Genomic DNA, 24749 nt, shown 5'->3' on the forward strand with positions numbered 1-24749 from the left:
GTGTTTTGTAATTATTTCCACAAACTAATTCAGCGGATACACCCCTTTATCAGTTTGCTCATTTTCCTTCTTTGTCTGAGTCTGTGTGTTTACTCCTTCCCAACATCTGCAATCGCACTCCCCCAAGCACCTCGCCGTCGCCATGGCAACTGCCGGCTGGCATAAGGAGCGAGAGCATATGAACAAAAATGAGATGTGGTGCAGGAATCTCAGGATGCTGCAAGTTTATTTTAGACCCCGGTCGTCTTGGCCATGCAGACGAAGAAGATCACGGAGGAGAGGAGCGAGAAGAGGATGACCACGAAACCAAGGTGGCGAGAGTTGACGGAGAATCTACGGAAGGCAGCATGAAGAGGACAGAGCTTCATGAGTGAGCCAGTGTGCAGGAGAAAGTAGTGAGTGGATAGCGCACAGGCTCAGGTGCAACTTTAGTTACAAGCAAACAACATGGCAGCTGATTCACAGGCTGAACAATAGACTAAAAAAGGCACAGTGCAGTCAAGGCACTCGTTTAACTCGAGTGACTTTAACCTTATGTCATTCTATTACATAAATTTCCCAAGACAGGTGACAGGCGACAAAAATGAGACCTCTTTCCGCCGCCGCCAGGCCATCAGCAAACCTGTATAATCACCACCTACAGTGTGAATAGGTCGCCCCGGGCAACAATGGAGTAGGTTTAATTAGAGAGCGACTTCCAGACAGGCTGCGAGCTGATCACAGAGGAAGTCGCTGCCTCCTGACGAACGACGCCTGTCATCAGGAAAGCACTCCGAGCAGGGAACAAAGACGAGCTAATGTCGGTATATTCAAGCTCACGCCAATAACAGTGTGGATGTTTCATTAGTGTGTGTGTGTGTGTGTGTGTGTGTGTGTGTGTGTCCAAAATCAATAGCTGTGTCCCAGTTTCACACCATATGCTAAACTGAAAACTGACATATACTCAGTAAATACTTAATTCTCTCCCAAAGAAATCTTGATTTGTTGAGTGTGTTGTTTATGTCCACCGCTGTTCCGCAATGCAATGCTCATAGGAAATCGAGGAGCTATTTGCATCTGCTAAATATTACAGCAAATTTCATATGGTGGTGAGACAGCTCGCGAAAATGTTGGAAAACAAGAACAAAATGAATAAATAAAGGCACCCGCCATCGATTCTGCACATGAAGTTCAGTTTACTAGACATGGGGACGACTCCTCAGCCTGTAGAAGCAGTTGTATAATTTTATCTCTGGCTCTTGGGGGAGCTTTCTAAAGTCTGTGAATATAACTCAGTTCAGGCTTAGAGACGACACACCTAAACCAGCGAGACTGTGTTTGAAAGAGTTTAAAAGCTGTGGGATCTTTTCTCCCAGCAGGAAAGATCATAGACTGACTATAAAGATGGATGACATGACCGTTTCCCAAAAATGAAGCCAAAGCGTCTTGATCACCACCTGGTGGCTGGCTGCAGTACAGGTCATAAACCTGGCCTCCTCTATGTTAGGGGATGGGACATGGACCAAACTAAAAAGTCTAAGTAAACATTAAATAAGATGGTTTCTGTCATTTTATGTAGTTTTTATTACAGGGATGTTTGTTCAAGTGCTCATTTGTCAGGTAAGTTTGGTTTTAATTATTTTTTTATAAAAATGGGGTGAAATGTTATGTTATTGTCACTTTAAATGTGACAAATCAAACTGCTCATTTATCATTATCATCAATGGCTACTGTCTACATTCTAGATAATGATCAGATTTAGTCAGTATCATTTTTAGCTATTTAAAAAAGACCTGTTTGTGACATGGTTCCTTTCTGAATCAAACTTTCATTTCACCCTTTAGATACATTATTCACGCCACACATGTACATGAGCATTTTGGCATGAGGACAAATCAGCATAGGCACCATTCTGAATAATGACAAATATGAGATGGCACTTGAAATGGGATTATTGTTCCTTTGACTGCATTTAGCATGACCTCAGATTACCTCCTTCAACAACATGACAAGAGAATTCATGGAGAGGCAAGATATTTTTAATAGCAACGATGGTGATGAAGTAGAACAATCACCCACGCCCAAACATATGCACAAACACTGGCACACACCTTTTCTCATTTCCGCGTATCATCACTCACAATCCCCTCCAAATTCATCGTAATTCCTTGCCTCTTCCCTTTAGCCCCTCGAGAGTCTGTGTGCCTGCTGTTGTTGGCATATTCACAGCTCACAAATTAAAATGCTTCCCATCCACAGAAACGTGTCCCTGTAGGCGAGGTGGACTGATGGCTGCTCTGTGTGGTTTTTACCTTTCTCCTTCCCCTGATGGATGGACTCTAAATAGTGGGTGAAGGAAGAGACGAGTTGTACCAGAAAGGTACTCAGTCCCAGGACTATAATTTCTCTGATTATTTTGTATTTATTGTTCTCTTTTTCACCTGACACGTGCATGTGAAGAGAAATAATATCTGCCTGTCAAAGTTATTGCCGGGAGAAGGTCAGCAGATATGAACAGCCAATTCCCCCACTTAAAGTCAGTCAGTAAGGATGATTGATGCCTGTATTAACACCAGATTAAACCCCAAAGGAGGCACGGCACGTTTTAGCATTTAATTTGCCTTTGGCACCTACTCATACAGGAAGAGCAACAGGAACAATAAGCGAGGAGACAAATAAGAGAGACAGAGAGAGTGAGGACGGAAATAGAGGTGAGACCAGTTCCTGCCAGGGGAGGCGGGTGTGAGATAAAGGAGAAGGATAAATGGAAAAAGTGGGGCACAATGTGGAGGTGGCAGATAGAAACAAGCAGCAGAATAAAACAAAAAAATGAGGGGAAAACGTTCCGCAAATGAGCAACGAGGACGCCGGAGGATCAGGGCTCAGCAGAGCATGGCCCCAGCTGCAGAGGGCAGAATACCTCCCTGTTGGTTTATATTCTGATCAGCCCTCGTTTTAGCAGATGACATCGGTCGTTGCGAATCAGGAAAGTGATGGCTGACACACTCATGTACAGAGCTTGACACCTCCCTACTCCCATGTCTCGTTGTCAGTTCTTAAAAGCAGAAAGGACGGTGATGCCGGCACACACAATGGAAACTGACACCTAATGAGACGTCGTACATTATGTCATTGTTGTATTGTGTTTTAAAGAAATGTGTTAATTGACACATAGGATTACTCTAATTCCCCAGTGAAGCTTGGTTGAATAATACCTAATTCAATATCAATGCATGAATGAATAAAAGCCATAAATATATGATTAGATGCCTCAATTAATTTCTGATATTGGTGTGAAAAAATTACTGAATTTGATACAATGTCTTTTACATTGCATGGTGCAAACACATACTCATACAAAGCAGCGTGACATGGCTATTACAGCCAGCGCGACCTGACAGGGGGCATAACAGTGTCACGTGTTATTGTGAATATGAATGAGCTCTTTAATTATTCCACATTTCCACGGTTGACACCTAATTAGGGGGAAGGAGGGGATGGAACAAACTAAATCAACACGCATCCAGGTTTAAAGATACCCTACGACTGGCTGTGAAGGGACATTAATGGCAGTGAAAATAATGTGTTTGTTCATATTTTACTATGTTACCTAGTTTACAGTGCAGATGTGTTACCTCTGTGCATGCATCTCTGTGTGTGTGTGTGTGTGTGTGTGTGTGTGTGTGTGTGTGTGTGTGTGTGTGTGTGTGTGTGTGTGTGTGTGTGTGTGTGTGTGTGTCTCTATAATAAGATTGCATACTTGATCGTAATCTCGGCCTGTCCAAGCCCATTAAGTCAGAACAAGAGGACAGCTCAATTTTATCGCTGCACTTTTTTCTCTTTTTTTTTTTAGATGTCTTTTTTTTCCATGAAATTAAAGCAAATGCTTGCAACAAGTTAATTCTATTCCCCTTGGCTTGGCAATTCCAGGCTTCCTTAATGGGGGGCTGATAGTATCAGTGCCTGGACAATCAGCAGGGTGTTCCCCGCTTCCATATCAAGCTCTCTTGTCCTCCTCGAGCACAAGCTGATGAAAACAAGAGACATACCTGTCCAATTAGACCCCCTGCTATTATCTGAGAGGGAGAGGGGGGTGGGGAGGGAAGAGTCAGGGGGAGATTGGATAAGGACCTAAGTCACTATTGAGAATCAATCCAGCCAGCTATAGTGCAGTCAGCGGGACGTGGACCTGACAGACATAGATAAGGTTTGTTTTTCGGCTCTTTAAATAAGCCCTGAATAAGAGAAAGTAGTAAATAATAACTTTTATATTTAATGTATGCAATCTTTTACTATTTTTGAATCGGTCATGGGAGATGAGGCTTTGCCGAGAGTTTAGCTTTCGTCCGTGCCTGCTGGTGAGAAATTGTTTTTGAGAGGCACCAAAGGATGTGCTTTTGAATGCGCGTGTTTGTGCACGTGGAATCCATTTGTGTGTGCGTGTGTGCAGATACTGAACCCAGTCTGCAAAGAACATGAGAGAAAAACATTTTGACAGATTTAGCTCAAGGCCTAGGAGGGGTACTTTAGATGTCACTGCAACTCTGTTTTACTGGAGGGAGAAGAGTGAGGGGAGGTTTGTCATCGCTAAACGCGGGAGATGCAGGAGGAGAGGAGGAGAAGAAGAATACGACCGCCTGTCTACTCGTCTTCCTGTTTTCATTCCAACACTTCTGTGTGCCAACAGGCGTATATCCTGTCCCTCTCTCCATCCAACCTGAGCTGCAAATTAAACCTTTTTAATCACATATAATTTGTTTACTAGTTTGTATTCCAGAGAAGTTGGTGAACACAGTTGCTGCAATAAAATCCCATGCCAGAAGGGGGCAGTGTAAGGAAAAGTGTAGGACAGGAGGCAAGTAAAGTGGTCATGTGATAGAGACAGGATGACTTTGCTGTAGTATCCCTCTCTCTCTTTCCTCCCTGGAGGGTACAAGTAGCTGCTTAAAAGACACTTAATCAATATTTAGCCCTTTCATCTGACCCCTTCTGTCTCCTACAAGCTCCCTGATCTACCTTTCATTCCTACATCTCTCTCTCTCATACATACTAGATCATATAAAATCTGTTCAGTGACGATATTTGCATTGTTTTTATAAATAAAAGGAGTAAAAACAGTAAAAATGTAGTCAAAAAGACAGAAAGATGCTAAAACTAAAAGAAAGAAAGTGATAGAAGTGATAGAAGTTATAAAAGCGCAGATCTAGTCAAGTAGGTCTCTGTGGAGGCATCGTAGTTTGGTGTTAGACTGAGCACTATCTTTTACTGAAACTCTGGCCATGTTCAGACCTGGTATTAATGTGTGTCTTTAGAGATCCCAAGTGTTCAGCTTCATGTACGTGTGTTCACACAGGTGCTAAATGCATCCTGAAAATATATAATCTTTGACTCCTCTCACTTCCCCCGCTCTATATGCAAATAGTCACAACTGTCATTTTTGGTTGAGAAGAAAAATGGTGTTGTTTTAACCCGGTTTGACTTTACATATGTTTCTGATGACAACGTTCGAGTGCGTGTCGGTGTAGAGAAAGAGAGCGAGCAAAGTCAGGAAGGACCGAATGAGCACAGCTATGTAGGAGGATGTCATTACGTGGTGATCAGTGTTGATATTGTGGCGGTGGTCACAAACAAATCAGCGCATGGACACTGAGAAGCGTGGAAAATTTGTTTAAAGTGTAGCAGGTCAGAGACTTCAGCTGAGTGGGCGGTCCTTCATCATCCTTCACCGCAGTATTTATATTTACAGCAATCGGACCGATTACTTTACACATCTGTCGTGTCCTAACCTCCACTCTGGGACATTATTTGGAAATAGAAGTTTGAAGGTGAACACAGTTATATATTTTTGTAAGTGGTCTCCAGTGCGCTCAGAGCACCTGACAGGACAGTCATGTTCACTGCAGCGACTTTACACACACGCGCTATATGAAAACGTCCTACTTTGTTATACAAGCGATGTGATACAGATACAATGTGTCCTTCCACCGCCACAAAAGAGAGGCGTCCTCCTTCCCGACCCAACATATCCCATTATTCTTTGCGCTCCATTGACAAAATCTTTTTCAATGAGGTAATGGCGGCAAAAAGCAAGGTGAAAACACCAGGAGAATGTATTTTTAAATGTAGCTACTTAACCGAAATCTTTTCAACATTTTTAATCAACAGAATCACTTTTTCGTCTGTAGCTTTGTTGCTAGGCGACGGCTGTAATGGTGACACAATAGGAAGACCAGACTATCTCATTTGGAGGATGCAGCTGACGTCGGCTGCGTAGACTGGATCCTCCGCATGATGCTGCCACTGAATTGAGACACAGCTACAAGGTGTTTTAGAGCTTAACTTGGCCCGTTACTGTACCTGCTGAGCCGTTACAAAAGGCTGATGACTGAGCACTGAGAGCTTGTGGCCCTCCTGGCCTAACATCTACTGTTTACAGTTCACCTGCGGGTCTTCATCTCCCCGCTCATTATTTATTTATGAAAATGTGCACTGCTAATTGCTAATTAGCTTTAAATTGATGACTCATGGCATATTTCTTTGCTTCATTAACTGGCTGTTTATCTATTGAATTAAACATGGCAGAAAGCAGTCTGGATTTGAATTAGAGCAAGATGGCAGGCAAACGGACCACTCTGTGTGTACGTGTGTGTTTGATGGAGAGGTGTGTTTGTAGTTGAGTGACTGATGGTATTGCGTGTGCACAGGTGTGGAATGTGTGCGCAGGTTGTGAATAATATTCGGTGTGAAAATCACACAGGATCTTAGAAGTCAGTGGGGGATAGTGAGCTGAACACGAGATGTGTAGACGCAGGACGTTCAGAAGCCAAACATCAAAGATCCTGTTCCAATATTTGAAGTAAATGAGTTTCAGCTTGGCACAAATCCATCTGGACGCCAGACAAGGCTTCTGTAAACCTTGTTATATAACTAACAAACTCTTAAAGCAGGGGTGGGCAACCATGCCACTACATAAAGTTTAGGATTTATATGAGAAACTTTGGCTAAAACCAGCTGTGAGTGGCATCATCCACATCACTACCATCTGATATCAGACGCCTTGCTAAAGAGAAGCAGTTCAATATGTGTTCAATAATGTATTATGTGGCCCACAAAGGATATTATAAAAATTTAAATGGCACTTTGCAGGAAAAAGGTTCCCCACCCATGTCCTAAAGCAAACTAATGCGGAGACCAAAAGAAAAGCCAAGAGAGTAAAACAAATAGACAGACAAAGACTCAGATGGTCCATGAAAACACACTCACAGTACTCACGGTGACTCTGAAAGGTGTGGTGGCAGTGGACGTCGCCTCCATGGTGGGTGTGGTCTTGTCTGAGGATCCGCCTGGCACGCTGCGTCGGCGCCCTGTCCTGTCTGGAGGAGACTCTGCAAATAGAGAGATCTTTACTTTGTGGATTCTGTTTTAACATTGTGAAAAATATACCATATGATTATCAAGTGGGTCAAGATGTTGGGGAATAAAATGATTTGATTTTCTGCAGAGACTTCGAGGAGATCGATACTACTCGATACTACTATTTTCTGTGCCTGAACTATGGAGATATAGCCAGGAGACGCCTAAAATGGGAAGCAAGGAGAACTTTTTATACTTTTTTATATGCAAAGTGATAATTTAGATGGGTATGTATAATTTTGAGCTTTGGGCAGAACCAGGCTCGCTGGTTTCCCTCTGGTTTCAGTCTTGATCTATCTCAAACCATAGTGTAAAGATTTCCATATCTGTTTGTTCACTACGAATCAAAGGCAAACATTTCAAAGGAAGTTAAAAAAGGGCTTGTTATATCTTTCTATCACAAATTTCTTGATCTTTAATTTGATTTAGAGAAGTTTTCTTAGGATTGCATCCTATTACCAATTCCTCCATGAATATATGAAATTAGCCCATTCAGGGTGTGAAAGACTGTTGCTTTCACTTCCTGATTTTCTCATCTCTTCCCTGTTTACTGAACTTATCTGAACGTGTTATCTTTTTATCTCGCTTGTGTGAGTGTGTGTGCGTGTGTGGCACAGTACAGCGCAGCATCAGATGCGAACGAGCAATGTGCAGATGTGTGGGACATATCTGGACATGTCCGTGAGGAATGTTAGTGTTGTTGAGCATGCAAGTCCCTACAGACTTCTGATAGCCATCACTGCTGACTGCTAGCTCGTAGGTACAGAGCAGATTATCAGTTTGTTAGGCAGCTGGTGAACTGATCTTACCCCATGATAAATAAAAGGTGGTTTTAGGCTACAGTGATATGTACCTACACTGTGAGACATTGACAGTTTACGCATGATGAAAGTTTAGAAAACAAAATGAAACAATCTGTCAGATAAGGCCTGAATATGCTGCTATAATAATGGCCAATCACAGGCCTTTGTGAAACTCATGTGGTCATTGCATCTCTGAGGTCATGTTCGAGATCTACGATCGTCTTCAACATTGAAAACGATTGAAATTACTGAATGTTGCAGTGTGACTTTAATCAGGATGAAATCACATTAAAAAACAAATCCTGTTTAAACACACAAACTACATTTTCATTTATAATATATAAGGACTGTTTTATTTTATTGGGAGCTTCCCACAAACTGCTCATTCAATCACTTGGTATGCAACATCTCTGGACTCTCAACACAACAGGCTCTTCATTAAAATAAATTTGGATCGTCAGTGCCTACAGATACAAAACTAATGTTTGTCTGGACTTGGCAACACAATCTGACTCTTCATCTGTTTAACTTCAGTGTTCTCACAGAGTGACAGCTCTGGATATTGGTAAAATCTTAAAATGGCAAATACTACAATATTACAAATACTAAATTCAATATGATTCTCATTTCTCACTAATGTTAGGGAATGGAAGCTGTGAGGAAGTGGAAACCTGTCCAATCTTTTATCATAGTACAATGTTTATTATTAACAGACCATTTCAAAATGAACTAGAACCTCTGCCCTGTAGTTGTATGCCTCCGCTAACCAGTGCAGTTTCAGTCCCTCCATGTGTTCCACACATATTGCATTCACAATAATATGAGGTCACATATCCTTTACATTTGACCAGTGAAATGTAATCGGTTTATCTTTGAGTCCAAGTAACAATTGAAGAAAATGCCCCAAATTCCCAAAAGGCAGACTTGGGATATCCTGTTCAAGGATGAGGCCATCATGACCTTGAGTCTAAGTGAATATTTGTGCCAAATTTGAAAGGATTCTCTTTAGGCTTTCTTAAGATAACATGTTCACAAGACAAAAGAGATGCAAGGTCATAGTGACCTTGACCTGTGATCAACAAAATCCAATGAGTTCATCTCAGTCAAAGTGAATGTTTGTACCGAATTTGAAGACATATCCTCACTCTGTTCCTGAAATTATGCATTCACAAGACCAAAAAGGTGTTTTTGTAAGGTCACAATGATCATCGCCATCTTAGAGGCTTAAAAATGTTGTATGACTCTAACTGATGTTAAGAAGTTTACAATGTTTAATAATAAAAACAACCTTTCCTGTCCCTTCCTCATTGCAACAGTCAAAATACGGTGGTATTGAAATATCTGATGTCATGACAACAAGTGGATTTAATCCTTTTACATGTGGAAATCATTCAACAGAAAATAAGCGTAGATGACAATTAAGACACCAGTGTGAATTTCACTTTCTCTTGTCACAAATAATTTTTGTGCTCAACTTCATCAGATTCACCCTTCGCTGCTTAATTTCTTGATGGAAATCTCCCCACTTGTACACAGCTGGCTGGTTTAACAGGCGCTCACAGCAAAGCTCACATAAACACACATTTAGTCGTGAACTAATTGCGGCATGAAACTTCAGTGCCTGCTTCTGCACGTTTTCATCACCTGCGTGGGACGCTTCTTTGCAAAAGCATAGACAAAAAATTCCCCTTGCTTAATAACTACTGTGTCTTTTTAACTGAAAGTAAACAGACTCACTGAATAAAAGTTAAATCAAAACACAATGTCTAACCTGAATCCTGGAGGAAATCATCAGAGTTTTGTACAACACACTGTGACCTTTGACCTTCTTTCCAATGTCTTCCCTGTGATCTCTTCATCTTTTCCTCATTACCACTGCCCAGGATTCACAAAAGAAGGTGGATCCATACAATTTTTTATTAAGTTCGACATCCATGAAAATGAATGAACTCTGCTAAACGCCGGGCATCCACACTACTCCAGAGTTTAAGAGCCGCTAATACGGAGAAGTTTGGAAAGTTTGCCTTATTTTATTTTGAAAACTGTGGGGCTGGTTTTAGTCTGTATGGGCAGAAACTAAGATGTTTGGAAACAATGTCGTAGAAACCGGCTTCCTTTTGGTCACGACGTATAGCCTTTGCTGATTTGTCAGGCTCTTATCACATGACCACCTTCCAGAAAACAACCGGCATACACCTTAGCTACCAGTGTAGGATGCAACATGGATACAGTAACAAACGTTGCAGACCCGGTTGTCTTTAATAACAGTTGTTAAATTCTGCATTTTACAGCTTTTTAATGACACAGCTGCTTACATATGAGTTGATCTTCTAGTTTGTGGCCTAGCTCTTTCTGCAACAAACAACAAAGTGTTTCCTTTTACACTTGTTTACACCAGCAAGCCGTTTTATCATTTGAAAACACCCTCATCAAAGGAAAACGTACATGTAGCCTATCTATCGGCTGTTGATGGAGGTATTCACTCCACTCAGTGTCATTATAGTTCTCCACCTTTTTTCCCCTTCACTTATTTTCATCCTCCTTCACCAATCCATTTTCTTCCCTCTCTTATGCACTCTAATTATGATTCCCTTCAAACCTCTGCCTTCATCTTCTGCGTCACATCACATAAAATCCTCATCTGTCATTACCTCTTCATTTCACCTTTTTATTTTGTTCTCTGCCCTCACACATTCCCTAGAAAACTTATTTACCCTTCATTACCATCTACCCACAAATAAAGCAATCCCTCTTGATTCCACCCTCCTCATGCCCTCCTCACAGTCGTTTAATGAGACCCTGGAAGTGCCAGTGAAGGCCCTGGGGGGCCTAAAGCTGTCTATAATAGTTACTAGAATATTGTGTGTGTGCTGGAGTATATGTGCGAGGTCGAGGTAGAAGCAGCCTGGGAGCGAATGTGTCTCTTTGAGGACTGAACTTTACTTTAATAGTTGTGGAAATATTCACCTTGCTGAGAGGTACATGAAAAGGTTGACACCACCCTCTCATCTCTACGCTACGTATGAAGTTACACATAGCAGGCACACAGCATAGCTTAGCATGAAGAGCGAAAGCAGGGGGAAACTGTGAGCTTAACTACATGTTGTAACTTTGTGGGAGCTCTTGTTAGCAATGTGATTTCTATATTTATTAATAGGTGATTTAAGTGGGGAGAATACAACTATATGTGAGATAAACCAGTGGTCGTATATGTGTCCTTTCACTTGGTATAAAAAAAATACTGTCTGGTCATAGTTATTTTTGTAAGACAGTGCTGGAACAGAGAGCGCAAGAGAACAAATGAGATTTCTAACCTGCATTGTAACTGTGTGCAGCACTAACACCCATAAAGTGTTTACCATCCATACAGTCAGACCTCATAGTTTCAGCTGCAGTTGTGTTCATGTCCACAAGTGGCATACAATACATGTCTCTCTCGCATGTGTGTGTGTACCTGTCAGTCAGAATCTGTTGCAGGTGAGAGCAACCTTTGTGCACAAGTGCGTGCAAGTGCACCCCCGTTACCGCCATAGATTGGAGTAAATCTGTGGGTAACGCTGCAGAGAAAGTGACTTTTTTCGGGGGTGATTAGCCCATTAATTTGGATCTGCACCAAAATTTCATCTAGGGCCATGTCACAAAGTTTCACAGAATTCGGTTCAGTACATGTTCTGTAATTCTGCAACGTAACAAACAAACAAACTTATGCAGACGAGAACATAACATCCTTGGCAGAGGTTATAGTAGATGGGAAATTGTTTTTGTGTTGTGCTCCTGTCTTGTGTAGACTCTTGTAAGTAAGCAATAAGTGTTAGGGTGGAGTTACTGTGAAAGTAATCTATCTATCCATCTCTCCATCTCTCCATTGCTGCCCTCCATATTTTCTTACTAATAAAAGTCAGACTACATGTTTCCCCACCAAGGCGTACTCCATCCAGTGACCAGTGCCAGACCTTCCCTTCCCCTCAGACCTCGCCAACACAGGATATTCCAGTGCGCAGAGTTCCAGCTGTGTATGAGGACGGGGGGCAGAAAAAGTTCAAAGCTTCTTCCACTTTTGAAAACTGAGAATATTCAATATTCTGAACATTTTGTCAGTTGCTGTTAAGGCAAAAGATAAACAGGATGAATGCAGCACAACTGATTCATGCAGGAGATGAGCAGAGGAACCGCACAGTGGGTATTCAGGTGGTGATGTGTCACAAAAGCTGTTAGAAAAACAGATAGCATCGAGTGAATCATCAAGCAGGAGCACGGGAGTGATAATGAACATTTTGCAGAAAGTCTTTATTTGTGCTTATTTTAAAAACACACATTATTATTTTGCCTGGAGTGGTCTTCTTTATAATCATTCATCTTGAGGGGCTGGCTGGGTTAAGAGGCTCCATGATGACAGAGAGAATTCACAAAGGTTGTTGTGAGCAAGTTGTTGCACAAAGCTTTTAATGTGCCTACAAATGAAAGTATCTACACACTGCACAAATTGCGTTACACTATGGTCTAGTGTAAATGGATTTTTGTCTATTTCGCCACATCACTGAAAATATGCGTCATCTACAAGGCGTGCAATAACATACACAGTTTGAGTGTTGTTGCTGCTCTTCCGAATGATGCGTAGAGACTGGCTGAAGCATTCTTTCAGCAATATCAAGCTAATTGGGCCTAAACAGGCACACACACGTTTTACGACTTTCTTGTTGGGGCTGATCGGCTGATTTGACTAAATCAGTAAAGAAAATTTAGTTTCAATCGCAATAGATGACTAGTATGGAACTCAGCATAGAGCCAATACCTCTGCCAAGGCCTAATTAACCCATTAAATTCGATCAAGATGCACTAAATCTCACACACTCATACATATCCTCTAAATAAGCCTGATTTTAATGTTAAAGAAAGTTAAAGAATAAAATAGATCTGCCCCCAGTTCTGGATTCACACCAAAATTAAATGGGTTCTTCCCCGAGGGATTTCGCATCCTTCCACCAAGTTTTGTGGAAATCTGGTCGCTTCTATCAAACAACCAAATGGACATGGGTGATAACATAACCTCCTTGGCAGAGGTAAAACTAATAAATATTTTGCAAGTTATTTTATTTGTGTTAGTCAACAAGACACATTAGCCAACTGTTAATAAGTGAGGAAGCATTACATTTTCTGGCCACTTGGAGGTAGTGCAAACAAACTGTAAACGCAAACTGATATTATCTCCTTTTAGCTGGAAAGTACAAACAAATAAAATAGTTGATTATTTACATGTCCAGCAGATATAGGGAGTTCTGTCTGCCAGCTCTATTGTCCTGGCTGCCATTGGCCTATTAAATTTGTGTATCTTATTTTGACTGGCCTTTGAATTCATTTGTGTGTTTTTAATGCACAATGTGCTTGCAGTATATGCTATTTACTTATTTTCCACTGCTTTTATATTGTATTGAGTTCTAATTTTATTTGTTTGATGTCACTTTTTTTTCCTGATGGACATGTGCATACTGCTGACTGCACATCAAATTCAACCCAGAGAATAATAAAGACATCCTTGATCTGACTAAAGTAACTCCAGTTTTCATTTCTTTTAGCTCCTCTTCGTTTTGATGTTGACTACATTTTCTATCTCTGTTTTTTCTTTTTTTTCTGCTTCAAAGAGCTGCATGTTGTGAGCTAAAATGGCGCTTTGAGAGTGGTGAGAGAGAAGCAACCTAGTCACACTGCAGAGCACAAAACCAAAACACTGAGCTGAAACACGTCTTACAAACCCATGTAGAGGTAGGAGGAACTTCGGTGTTGGGCGGAATCATCAGTGGGTTCATGAGTATGAGTAACAACTTGCACATTTGATCCATTTTGTATATTAAAATATTGATCATAGTTGCTTTAAAGTGTGTATTTGAGCAAAATAATCCAAACTGTGCTCATCTAACTAATAAATACAGTACAAGACTGTTAGGAAGAGCAGTGTGTGTATGTATTTCAAGAAGTCTTTGCCTTCAGGGATGAAAAATAGCCTCAGAGAGAATGTAGAGTTTTTTGTGTTATGACAGGAGGTGAAAGAAGAGGAAAATACACACACACACACACATTCTCTATGGGCTGGTGAATTATACAGCAGAAATCACAGGCTGTCAGACTGTGTTTACTGTGTTCTGTCTACCTGCAGGACTGTCTTCTCTAGGTCCACGCCACCTCTCATCCCCCCCTTCCTTCACAAATGCATCACTTTCCCGCCCCCCCTTGACTACAAGACAACCAGAATTTGTCTCGACTCACTGAAAGTGCTGCAATAAAGCTCTGTCACTCTCCGGAATATAAAACAGGAATTGATATCAATCAAAGTACGATCAGGCCAGGAAGAAGAAGTCACACAGCAGCGTCTCATTACAGGTATATCAGTCTGCCAGCGGAATGATGATCCATCCTCCATCCAGCAGAGGCCCACACAGCCGCAGCATTACATGCACAGGTTAAGTGAACACATGTGTTGGTGTGTGAGAGACATGGGAGTGCGTTTCCTTGTCTGTGTACACAGGGACTATAATGTGTTAACACTAAACTGTGAGGACAGCGCTGGACTTTTGACCCCTGAGATGCTTTATTTACTCGGTGCAGAGATGATGGGGTGATAAAGAGGTGCCGCTCGGTCTCCTTGGAGCGACTCGGCAGACGTTTCATACTAGAACTACTTCTCGTGAGGACACAGTCAACAGTACCTTCACTCAGAGCTTGGTTACATTGATTTAGGGTTGCTAACACAACATAAATTCGCAGCAGCCTGAAATTATGCTGGGATTCTGCCTCAAAATGAAATATGGAACGAATCAGTCTCCAAAACATCAATCAACAGGGTAAAAGTGCAGATATAAGCAGCATCAAGCAGCACTGCATCGTTTTTTCCCCCTTTTTTCCAAAAACACAAGGATTCTATATACAACCATATTCAAATCCCAATCTCAGAGAGCATGACTCTGCTTCATGTTTAGTTTGGCACATGCATGCCTTTGTCTGCGACACGTTATAGGAAGGCAGAGTAGAGGGCTGGAAGAGGAGGAGGAGAAGAGTGGGGTGCAGAAGGAGGAAGTTTGTGTTTGTGCAGAGGGGCGACGCAGCAGCAACATTCCTGCGATGCCGTCTGCGACCCTACATACTCCAATAATATCCACTTGCAGACGAGAAGCAAACACAACAGTTTTTTTTAGCCCTGCCTCCCAACAAAAATTCCCAAAACAAACAAAAATGACAGATGCACTCGATTCTTTTGCATGATTGTTGATATCTAATCTGATGGATTGGTTTTATAAAAGCTATCAAGGATTCGTTATTCATTGCCGTCTGTCTGTCAGCAGGATTACACAAAAACTACAGAAAAGATCTTCTTAAAACTCGGTGGAAAGATAGGATATGGGCCAGGGAATGATCAATACAATTTTGGATCAGGACAAAGGGGTGGATCCAGGTTTTTTTCCCACTTTCTTTAACATTGCTAGATAGGGCCTTTTTTTAACATTTTTGTAACATTTTTAAGAAATAATGCATGGATTTTTACTTTAAAAAAGTTGTGCAATTTGGTGCAAATGAATTGAATTTAAGGGACTGTTGAAACGGAATGACAGAGGTATGCGCTCTACTGGGAGCCTCTCTAGTTTCATAACGTCAGACTCCTGCATGGAAAAACAGTAATCCTTATTTGCACATTGTGTCAGCTGTATACGTTGACAGATTGCATATATAGGGTGAGCTCCTATAGTTCTGCAGCTACTTCCCCAAAACTGCTCCCCGGCTCTGGGTCGTAATCTGAGTGGATATCCATGGATTAAGGGGCATTAGCCTGCACCTGTCCTATTGTTATTGGACTTTTCTTCTGTTGCTCAGAGGCACTTTGTCATCTGGCCCATCTCTGCCGTGCACCAGGCTGAGGAATAAGAGGGTAGGCAAGGACACAGGCTCCAGAAATGAGACTATGCAATCGCGGGTTTAACAATTCGAAGATTCGGAGAATTCACTTCTGCATTTGATTGCTTTATTTACTGTCTCTTCCCTCTGTCTCATGTCTGTGCTTCCTATTATATGATCTCAAAGGCAAACTGATTAATTTTCACTTCACATCCTGTTATACAGAGCTGCCAAAGCAGAGGGGAAATACTTTCTTCCTACTGTTTCATTCCACACCCCCCCCTGCCTTTTGGCCTGCCTGTATGTGCTAAAAATTTAATTGTTAAAGCTGAAAAATTGGGGGAAAATGATGAAAGAATTCAGCTGCCTGAGCTGTCAAGTCTTTACTAAAACAAGATCTTAATTTCTGAGAGGTTGCTGCAGTCACAAACTACAAAAGGCTGATCTGCTCTAGAGAAACCAGGCAGAGTGATTCCATTGGCGACGATGTTACAGTGTAAACTTGACACCACTTCGCTCTAAATCTCTATTTCATCTCTCCATCACATTAATACCAGATGCAGAAATAATTAATACAGACGTGCTTCCCGACCCTTCAAGAGTAACTGTGATGCATAGGAAACTGAGTCACGTTTTGTCCGTGTTCTTCTGCCCCCCGTTTCCCAGCTCTCGGCCTGGATTCTGTCCTCACTTCCCATCAGCGCACACACACACACACACACACACACACACACACACACACACACACACACACACACACACACACACACACACACAAACACACAAACACAAACACACTCACGACGCACTAACAGACGAAAATCCGGCTACAGATTAACTGAACAAAAAAATATTAAGCATGACACAGTTCCATAGAACAAGAATGTTTCTTGGTAACTACTGGTTGAGGATATGATCACTTGCAATAACTGTCGGTGGTAATGCATAATTGAGTTGTTATTGAGTTATTAAACATGTTCTAGCAAGCTGCTGGAAGTATGTCCTTTACTGTTACTGTTCATTGTATATTAAATGGTTTCCTTCAGATGTTCCTTTGCTTCTGTTCCTGGAGCATTGTACATTGAAAGAAGAGATTCTTTTTCCATTGCAGTTACTTTAATTAAGCTTGTTTAAGTGGAATTATTATATTGGTCTTGTTATATTTAAATTAGGCTTTATACATCTCATACTCAAAACTGCTTCTGTTTTGTTCTATAATTGCCTTCCTCTAGTTCTAATCAGCTTCCTCTCTAAAAGTTTCTTCCACTTTTTCCTTCCTTTTCCTTTGTCATATTTCTTCTTTGTTTTGCGCAGTTCTTCCTTGTTCTTAAGAGACTGTAAATGTTGTTGATGTGGACCCATAAAGCCCTTTTGAGTCATTGTATGTGATGATGAGCAAAGGCAAAGACTTGACCTGACTTGTTTTACCAACTCTGGCTGGTAGCCTCGTCCGCCAACACTTCATTCCATTCAGTGTAATAATAGTGTAAGAAGTGAAGCCAAAAATGAAAAGGGAACGGATTGAGAAATGCACTTTGTACAAGAAAGTGATGCAAAGATCCAAGCCACTCTCTCCTTTTCATCTGTACAATATGATCTGCAGGCAGTTAGCTTAGCTTAGCATACAGACTGGAGACAGGGAATTTGCTTGCCTGGAAAGAGCTGCACATAACCCTCTATAAGACAAAAACAAGCCACTTTTAGAATTCATCTTCTTTATGAAGACAGTAAAAAATCTATTTCCCAAAATGTCACCCTGAGGTTAAATTGCTAAAATAACGATAGCTTTATGTAAAGAAAAAGGGTTTGTGAGAGTTAAAACTGGTTAAGTGTGGGTTAAGAGGCTGAGATATCTTGGAGGAAAGGAATTTTGTGTAATCTAGAATGGCACCAAGTTAAATGCGTGTGTACACTTCTGTCACACACTTGCCAAATGTTGTTTAGATGACATTTGTCAGCTCTTTAAGTAAAAGTCAATGAGCGAGAATAAACTGAGATCAATGGAAGAGAAAAGAAGACAAGCTAGTTATTTCTGCCAGGGAATAACCAGTGGATTAGGGTGACATACCTGGAGGACAGATAAACACAATATTTGCATAAACCCTCTGATATCATGCAAAAAAGATTATGGTGGTGATGGCAACCATGATGACAGCGAAAGTCAGCCAAGTAATTTGCACAACATGAAGCAGAAAATACAAGACAGAAACCTAACTTTGATAAAAGCATGCCCCCTTTCAGAGACCTAATTTTCACCAAAATGTGTTTCTCCAAGAAGATAGAAGTGTGTACAATAGTTAAGACAACTTGTGAGGACTTTTACAATTTAAACCTGTTGTATGTAAAAGAAAACCAATGTAGATAAAAGTGAGACGGATGAATGCATTTCTGAAAAGGTCACAGGACAATTCAGTAACAAGTCAGATCAAATGACGCCTCTCGTCTCTTTGCAACCCCTCTTTGAGATAAACGGTCATTTTGGATGTAAATGTCAGCGAACCTGACGGAAAACAGAAGAGGGGAAACTGAACCAGCTGAACGGACATATACGATTTTTCCACGCACTGATTACGACGAACTGACGTGTAGCACACACGCAGAGAAAACAATAACACATGAGCTCACGCAACTGACACCTGATCTGTCCCAGCGACAGTTTACACGTCAAGAGGGGCTCCAGTCACTTCCTCCAGATAAACTCACGGATCTGTGCTAGGCTGAGCTGTGAACAAAAGTAACCTTTTCGTCCCCGAGCTCCAGGCCCACAGAACTGTTAATTAAGTTTATTTTTGTCCTAACAGACCTAATTTCAATGAAATTAAAGGAAACATAAAGGGATGGAAAACACTGATTAAATCTTTTATCAGCGTGTGTATAATTCTATATCACAATATTGATGTATACAGTGAGAAATTGGAGGTCCATTTTGGTCCAAACTAGTGAATTTAATATCTGACACACCAAAATAAATCATATTGACCGGGTTAGTGTTACTGTTACTGTTTTAGCCATTAAGAGGTGGCAGGAACAAGCTATGAAATCTAAACTAACATATTTTCAGCTTTATCTACAACCTTGTTTGGCCCCAAAGGGCGATTTGTTTTAAAGCAAGACACAACAAAAGAAAACTATAGAAATAAATAACGTAAAAATTGCTAATGTAAGGTACTTCAAAAGGGAGGGGGAAGAGTGGGCAGGGTTAACTGAATGTTGCAGGCTCAGTGTAAAACAACAGTGGTATGTGTTGATATCTAAAATTTTACACAACATTAACATAAATATGTGGAAACAGCCTTGAAAATCATATTATAGACAACCAAAAATCTAACCGGTTAAGTACAGCAGCATTATGAAACCTGTCACAATCTATGAAGATGGCAGACATGATTGCACTCCACTATTTACACATCAAGCAGACCTACAGAGCAAAATTGGGAATCATTTTAGAGTCGTGTTTTTTTACAGTCACCACCAGGTTCGTGAAAGTAAACTGAAGGACACAGCAGTTAATGCAAAACTGCAAAGTCATGAGCTCTATTGGTAATATAAAAATACTGACTGTAACTTCTTTAAGTTCTAGTCAAACTACAATTGACCATTTGACTCTTTGTAAATGTCAGAATTGGTGGTGAACATCTGAATTTATTATGTGAGTTCTGTGGGTAGTCAGATTTGTTCCTGCAACAAAGTTTCCTCTGTGGAGAGAGCTGGTTAAAAAATCTGTTTAATCTCAAAGTATATATAATACGTGACATCTTATCCAAGTCTAAAAACAGCTGCTAGAACATTCTGTGCAGCTTCAATAATCATCTACTGACTAAATCATAATAAATCCTCTGGAGGCATGTGATTTTGACAAACAGCGGTCTAATGAAATCTGCCGATGGATGCACATTCTGATCTCCAGAATACCCTGATAAACACTGACACACAGTTACCAGTTGAGGGTCATGCAGAGTACGACATTAACCGTTTCATTTGATGCCGTTGCAAAAAATATCTGGGACGCTCTGGAGAGTCGCTGGATGTGTCTTTGCGATCTTGTCTGTGCATCATTGTGTTAATGTGTGATGTCCCAAAAGTTTTTTTTTTTTTTTGTGAGGGGACTTATTTGCAAAGATCAAGGCAGTGTGTGTTTGTGTGTGTGTGTGTGTGTGTTTGTGTAGTCTTTTGAGGACTGAATGATACAGAGCAGAGACTTCAAAGTGCCTCTTTCATCAGCGAGAGAAGCAAAGTGAAGCCATACAAGCCAGGCAGCTTCCCACAGTCAAGCACTTACACTGGTTTTGTCTGTCTTTTACCATCTACATTTACTCACACTGCAAGTTACTTTTAAAAAAGAATGAAACAAGCAAGGTTCAGTGAGAGAAAGTGAGACTGATGTTTTCCCTGCCTTAAAAAAAACAAACATGCTTGCATCACATCCACAGCCAAGAGAGCAACAGATGCGCAACACACTCCTACTTAATATCTTACTGTGCATTTTAAATAGTTAACTTGAGAGAAAGAAAGAAAAAAAATCAATATGCTGAAGATTTCAGAACTACTTCTTTTCTCTCAATTCGAGTAAGTTGAGCTAAAGCCTTGGGGGCCGACTTATCACTATAACCTAACAGTTCAAACACTGCCTGCAGTGGTTAAGTACAGCAGCTGGCTACCGAGAGGCAGAACGGCAGCAAAGTGAAGAAACAGGGAGCTTGAGGACATGGACTAACGGAGAACACAAGTAGATATGCGGCACAGAAAATGCTCAGAGGAATAAAAACTAAACTGCACGGCAAGGCACCTGGGCAGGTTGGAACTCTGCAGGTTAACGCCGAGCTGTGAGAAGTCTCGTGTCGGTGGTGTGATTTTGAGAGTGGTGTCACTGTGTGAATAGTGACGCCAAGCTGTCATCTCACTCCAACTATGCACGCTAGTCAAAACACATCAACAACAGTGGAGCGTTGCCATGGGTTCAGAAGATAATGTTACTTTAATAGCGGGTCTCACATGAAGAGGAAAACGTTTTAGAAAAAGGAGAACTGCCTGTTCACAAAATGTGGCCAAGAAAAACTTTTCAATATCAAAACAGAAAGTGTTAAAGTGATTATCGGACTTTAATTGAGCTACACTATCCGTTTCTTTTATAGCATTGTGTAGGAACTTTATGACTCTACTGTACACGTGTCTCTGGGTGTAAACAAGGCAAAAACTGCTGCGTGCAGGACTTTTTTTAGTAGTAGAAGTATTTATTACCCCTCCTGGCAGGCGGCCTGGTGCGGCTGCGGGACCGACTTCGCTGACGCTGCAGTCGAGACTTGCCCAGGAATCTGTAGTAGTACGAGCGTCTCCCAGACCCCTTCCTAGTGACCCCAGCCATGGTGCTTAGAGTTCCCAAACTCTGACGGCCAACAACAAGAAGATCTCTCAGCGGCGCCACTGAAAACAAGTCCTCCCGATTCTGGTATCAGTGCAGATAAAAGCCCCCTGCAAAGTTCTCATGGAGTGCAACCCCTGTTTATCACCAACTTGACAAGACACTCACATCTACTTCAGTTTAAGTCCAAATGGATTGTGTCAGGCTCAAATCCACTCCACTTTGAAACCATTTCCCACTGAGGAGGGGAAAGAGAAGATCAAACCATCAAACTTCCCCTTCTGGTCAATACTGTGTCCTCTCCTACAAGCTCAGAATAATGTTTTTTTTGCTCCACCTTCGAACACTCCCCCTCAAAAGTTTCCCACAGCGAGATCCCAGAGGCATGATGTCCGGAATACACTGTGAGCGTGTATCCTGAATGACAGGAAAGCTGTTCCTGTTCCCAGTGCCAGAGTGCACTGAAGGAATGTTATGGACAGCTTCTTTTGTATTCATGAAGCATTAAATGAGTCTCGTATAACTCAAGTATTTTACATCCAAATCCATGTATCTCCAACTCCTGTGTCTGTGTGTGAGTGTGTGGAACAGACAGACAGAGTGTGTGTTATGTAGAACAACAGGAGAAAAAGTTTAGGGCTGGATGGAAAACATGCACAGATAAGAGCTTCAGTGGAATGGAGTCAAGGCAGAAATCCGGGTGTTTTCACATCCCTCCATCAAAGCGTTTCTCTTACAGCCTCACACATCAAACAGCATCTGGCGCAGTAAACAAGTCAGACTTATAAAAATGCCACCGCCAACCCTCCCTTCACCGATAGCAATTCCCGATCCAGTTGCGCTCTCAATCACGCTCCGGGTTTTCCTACTTAACCGCTTCAATTTGCCTCCCTGGGGCAGGGAAGGAAGGCATGGAAGGGAGTGACAGCCAATCAGAAACAGATGTAAATGGGCTGTTGAGAGCGGCAAGGAGCCAATCGGAGCGGGCTCGGAGTGACAGGGTCAGCCAGATGGACCATAGTCCACAGCGAGGCACAATGAGGAGCATGCACAATGTCGGTGCACTGGGGTTAAGCAATGTCAGCTGTTTCCAACTGTGACTAAAATCGTGATGTATGACTGGGCCTGAAGAAAAGGGATTATTTCAAAAGTAATCATTGTCGAGATTAACTAAAATATTAATAGAACATGTATCATAATATTATAAGAATAGTTTTTATAATAAAAAGACTTCGTCTGAGGAAATAATTTGTCAGTAATTCAGCCAGTTCCATATGGTTTTTCTGTTTGTCACATGGCTTCACTCCAAAGTAAAACTGATGGTTGATTTTGTATCACTTAAACTGCATCTTGATCCCAGCAACTAGGAACCTTTGCAGTAACTTCTTGCATTTTCACTGCAGGGACCAAGGTCTTAATTAAGTTCGGGGAAATCTTTTCACATCCCAAAAACGTCCCTGGTCAAGAGGGGAGTACTTTTACGAAAGTACCTGAACATTTTGAGTGGGGCCTGCAGTGCTCTTGGTTTAGTACCATTTTATTTCTTTTCTTTTATTAGAATTTCTTTTCCATTTTATTGTTTAAAAAACCTGTGGCTGCGTCTACAGGATTTTAGATACTGACATTCGACAAAGTCCAGGCTCTCAGAGGTAATTGGAAACGGTGGTCCATAAGAGATAAGGTTTATTTAAAGATCTCCAGTGAGTTGAGCAAACCTAATATTAGCCGTACTGCGAAACAGTGCCAGGAGAAACTCAACAAATTGAAGCAGGACTACAAGAAGAAAAAAGGCCACAGCGACAGACTCTGATTTTATGAATTAATGCTGAGAAAATAATCAGAAATTGCGATTAAACATTTGGAATGTTCCTCATGAAGTAATTCCTTCTGGCGGAACTGGTGCGAAAACAGTGTGTATTTTCTTTTTTCTTTGAAGATAAATAACTTTTGGGTGGCACTGATGCTGAATCTTCATAGTGTGTGTAAATGAGACATCAAGTGATGGCAGAGCAGTAAAGTGCTGTATAAACACGGTCCCTTTACCATGAACTGAATTTCCATTGGTGGTCATAAAGTTTTATTTGGAAAACAGAAGAAGAACTAGCATAGTGATAGTCACTGTGGGTAAAAAGAGATAAAACTGCAGTGCAGGCAGACTCGAAATGGATCTGCAGAAGAGAAAATGCAATGCAAACACCACAGAACTAACCAAACTGTGATTGACAGCTGATTATTGGATAGAATAGAAAGAAATTAACAAAATAATTTCACCAAAGAAGTGTCAACAAATGACAAATAAAGAATCTTAATCTCTGTATTAATTTTCTGCAGGTTTCAAACAGTTAAATTTAAGACTTTTTAAAGACCATAATGAGTTACATTTAGTCAACAACAGATATGCAGAAAAGACTTACACTTACCCATAATTAAAGGTAAGGTACCACATTATCTCTCAAACTACAGGCAGAAACAGCAGTTATCCATAGTCTTTGTAGGTTTTTTTCCAGTGAGCTAATCTGTATTGTTATTTTGTTATAAGAATACAAAACAAACATATCTAAGTGTGATGCAAGTAGCTTTAAATAAATGTTGACATAATTAACACCTAGTAAATACATTTTAACATATTTAAGACTATTTATGGCCTTAGATTCAGATTATTAAATTGTTTTCAGAGTTATTAAGTCCCAGCAGAAATCCTGTCTATTGATTGTACCTATAATCGAAGTCTCCTTCTCCTGCTTTCTCATACTCTCCCTCTGCATTACATTTCCTCCTCCTCCTCCGTAGTTGTTCAGTTGTTCACCCTGATGCCACTTGTTGCTCCTGAGAGCGGTGAGGGCCATAACACTACACGCTGTGTGGAGTCGTGTCATTACCTCAGCCCATAAACTCCCAACGAAAGAATGCAGCAGTGTGTGTACATGTCTGTAAATCTCTAACATAGGCTCCACTGTTCTCATGGCTCCACGGAGAGTATTCAGGACAACCATTAGTAGGTATATATCACTCCGGGGCAAGTCAGAGGCTCGTGCCGGGTAGCAGAGGGAATGTAAAGGCCCTCCGGTTTCACACTGCTACCGCTGAGTTCATGAAACACCCTGGAGACACGTTCTCGAGGAAAAACCAGAGATATATACGCAGTGAGTCTAGGTTTAAAGACCAAGCTTGTAATGTCACATAAATACACACAAATTTAAGTTACAACTGAACTCATTTGGCTGTAACAGTGAGTGTTATTCACGCACACAAAGGAGACGCGTGTGGAGGCCACGCAACCTTTTTAATTGCAAAGCAAAGTGATTCGTCTTTCC

The 24749-nt window shown here is 41.2% G+C and overlaps 1 protein-coding gene across 10 annotated transcripts in view; it reads right to left on the bottom strand.

Annotated features, from left to right (window-relative positions):
• The window catches only part of dab2ipb (DAB2 interacting protein b), a 167576-nt gene that overhangs the window by 76627 nt on the left and 66200 nt on the right, over window positions 1–24749 (bottom strand). For 6 of the 10 annotated variants that reach the window (XM_034601782.1, XM_034601781.1, XM_034601786.1 and 3 more), the window contains one exon: window positions 7243–7364. In XM_034601782.1, the coding sequence (XP_034457673.1) occupies window positions 7243–7364 (122 nt within the window). Of the gene's footprint in view, window positions 1–7242; window positions 7365–21314; window positions 21929–24749 lie in introns of those variants that run through there. The other 4 variants (XM_034601783.1, XM_034601791.1, XM_034601788.1 and 1 more) reach the window with 3 other exon arrangements.

This window comes from Hippoglossus hippoglossus, chromosome 12, assembly GCF_009819705.1.
Source record: "Hippoglossus hippoglossus isolate fHipHip1 chromosome 12, fHipHip1.pri, whole genome shotgun sequence".
NCBI lineage: Eukaryota > Metazoa > Chordata > Actinopteri > Pleuronectiformes > Pleuronectidae > Hippoglossus > Hippoglossus hippoglossus.